The sequence below is a fragment of the Orbicella faveolata genome, unplaced genomic scaffold (genome assembly GCF_042242905.1).
Source record: "Orbicella faveolata isolate gen_17 unplaced genomic scaffold, um_ofav_v1 contig_2, whole genome shotgun sequence".
Classification (NCBI taxonomy): Eukaryota; Metazoa; Cnidaria; class Anthozoa; order Scleractinia; family Merulinidae; genus Orbicella; species Orbicella faveolata.
The window spans coordinates 24,340,001-24,342,500 of NW_028301547.1; the positions used below are offsets into that span (position 1 = coordinate 24,340,001).

General features: G+C 38.0%; 1 protein-coding gene and 1 pseudogene across 1 annotated transcript in view; both read left to right on the top strand.

The window, feature by feature from the left end:
• Positions 1–1,242, top strand: part of LOC149112567 (BTB/POZ domain-containing protein 6-B-like) — a 3,068-nt pseudogene extending 1,826 nt beyond the window's left edge.
• Positions 1,243–1,927: 685 nt separating this feature from the next.
• The window catches only part of LOC110060314 (BTB/POZ domain-containing protein 6-like), a 2,204-nt gene continuing 1,631 nt past the window's right edge, over positions 1,928–2,500 (top strand). Inside the window, exon 1 of the mRNA XM_089290483.1 lies at positions 1,928–2,500. This exon is cut by the window's right edge and continues 1,631 nt beyond it. Within this exon, the coding sequence (XP_089146609.1) occupies positions 2,225–2,500 (276 nt within the window). The 5' untranslated portion in view covers positions 1,928–2,224.

A 2,500-nucleotide genomic window follows, 5' to 3' on the forward strand; every position in this document is an offset into this window, starting at 1 on the left:
ATCGATTCTCACATTCTAACTTTCAAAGAGACAGAGGACATGATGAAACACTATGGTGGTGTTTTAACATCATCTTTTCCATTCATACAGGTTAAAAGGATTGGTTGCGTTGGATATCGATTCCAAAGATTTGACAAAATCTTTCCTCCAGGTAATGATATGTGGCGTTACTGTGATTCCAAACGTGACAGTGTTTAGTTCTCTGTTTCGAAGCCTGTCACTTTACACGGTTGTCACAGAAGTGAAGGATAGCGCAGATGACTCCTCTACTGTGAAACAATCAGGATCTTATGCTTCAGAAAAGGACAAGTCGGCAGAAAATAATCAATATTATGGCTTTGATGCGCAGTTTGATCGTCCATTATGTTTGCAGGAAAATAAGAAGTATAAGTTAGTTTCGCTTATCAAGGGCCCTAACTCGTGGTATGGCGAAGACGGGCGAACATCTGATGAATGCGAAGGAGTACGATTCACTCTGACTTCATCAAATGCTAGCTATAATGGCACATGTGAAACACGCGGTCAGTTTCCCGCGTTTATTTTCGCTTTAGTTTAGTTTTAGTATTCAGGGGCACTAAAGGACGTTTTTATGAAAAATGCTTTAAAACACCGTTTTAGACTATCTGGAGTGCTTTTAAAGCTCGGTAGGTTAATTTTAGCTGCGCTATGCAATTTTATCTGTTCGGTCAGTCTATAGGGGAACTTGTGTCTTCTCGAATATATTAGGGCTTGTTTTGTCCATTTCCCGAAAACCTTGGCTCTAATCCTTTCCTAAGATCATAGCTGACCTTTTTTCGGTACCCAAAAGGACATTTTTATCAATACCAAAACATTAAATTTCTCACATCACGAAAGTTCAAGGTGACAAGGAAGAAAGTTTTTCCGAACAGATAACTTTCAACAAGACAACTTGTCGAAACGATCCGTTGGGTGCCCCCGTGTATTGAAGAGTAGTGCGCGTGATTTAGATTTTTCATTTCTTGAAAGATTTCTTGGTGTGTTATTACAGTCAAAACCGGTCTAGTGATCTTCTTAATAGTGAAGATGTAAAATCATTTAATTTTCATTGAAGTTTTCTTGTTCGCTTCACCTGAAACGGCGAAAAGTTCTATATTCAATGGACAATAGCCAGCTTTTCACTCGGCGTAATGTGGCTGACATCTTTTGTAACGTAGATTTTGTCACGTCATCATGGCTTGTCAATTAGGTTTGGAAAGTGAATAAAGTAGAGTAGAAAATGTTCATTTGTATGTTGGATTTTTCTGAGCCCTGATTGAACAAGGTCCCCTGATTTACGAGTCAAATGAGTCCGGCTTTGAGTAATGAGCCAATCACTGCGCTCCGGTTAACGTGAATCCAGTTTAATAGCGTCAATAGAGTTAAAAAGTGATATGATTTTATTTTAACATGGTATTTTATGGAGGTGAACTATAAAATTATTAGAAGAAATTAAAAACACTAAAGTATTTAAGCTAACAAACTAACTATAGTAGTTAATTAATGTGAAACTAACTTCACAAAGATGTGTTGTAAATTACTCTACGAGTTCGTTTTGGAAGGAGTGATCTTCTGATTTCATTTTAAAATCATCTCGCGCGGTCTGGTTGATAAGGTGTTGAGCAACATAATCGTTTGACTAATGGCCCGTTGATGATTAAGTTTGCTTTAATTTAAATCACGAAAAAGTTCATCACTATTACTGTCATAATTTGAGCCAAGGTTATGATACGTGTAGCAAGATCAGTGGAGCTTTTGTGATTTCTGTGAGTCTCTCATTGAACAACATGCTCATAATACACTACAATAATCGACACAAGGTTGAATTAATGAATTAAAAATGTTAAGAGTATAAAGTACCTAACGCGGAACAAGATTCCTTATATCAGCTTATATGTGTTTGTCACTTATGCCAACGTCAATCTTTTTGGAAATCTCATAAATTTAATATGATATTCCCAGTCTTGATTCTGATCAATATGTACACCCAGAGATTTCATGGCACTCATGGTAGAAACCGGCTTGCTACAGGGTTTTGGTTGATTTTGATTCCAAGACTTTCAGTAATTAAAGAGGTTGTGTGAGATTGTGACAAGCAGGAACATCAAACCCGGCTTGTCCAGTAGTAGTACTTCCGCTTATTCTTATTCCTGTTTCGTTTTCGACAAGCGAAGAGCTCGAAACATTGCTATAAAAAATAAAACTGCGAAGATCAAGACAAGCAACGATGGCTATTGTTGAAGAGAAGAGGCAGACGAAACGATCAACTATCGTGGGGAGAACTACGTTTATTTTCAACAATCAGCTCTTGAGTGATATGAAATTTGTTGTTCCAGTGTCGACTGGCGAAAGTGAAAGTAAGAGGGTGATCCCAGCCCACAAGTTTGTGCTTGCAATCAGCAGTCCTGTGTTCTATGCCATGTTCTATGGACAAATGGCGGAGACTACAGACTCTATTGAACTGCCTGACTGTGACTACCAGAGTCTGTTGGAGTTGTTTCGT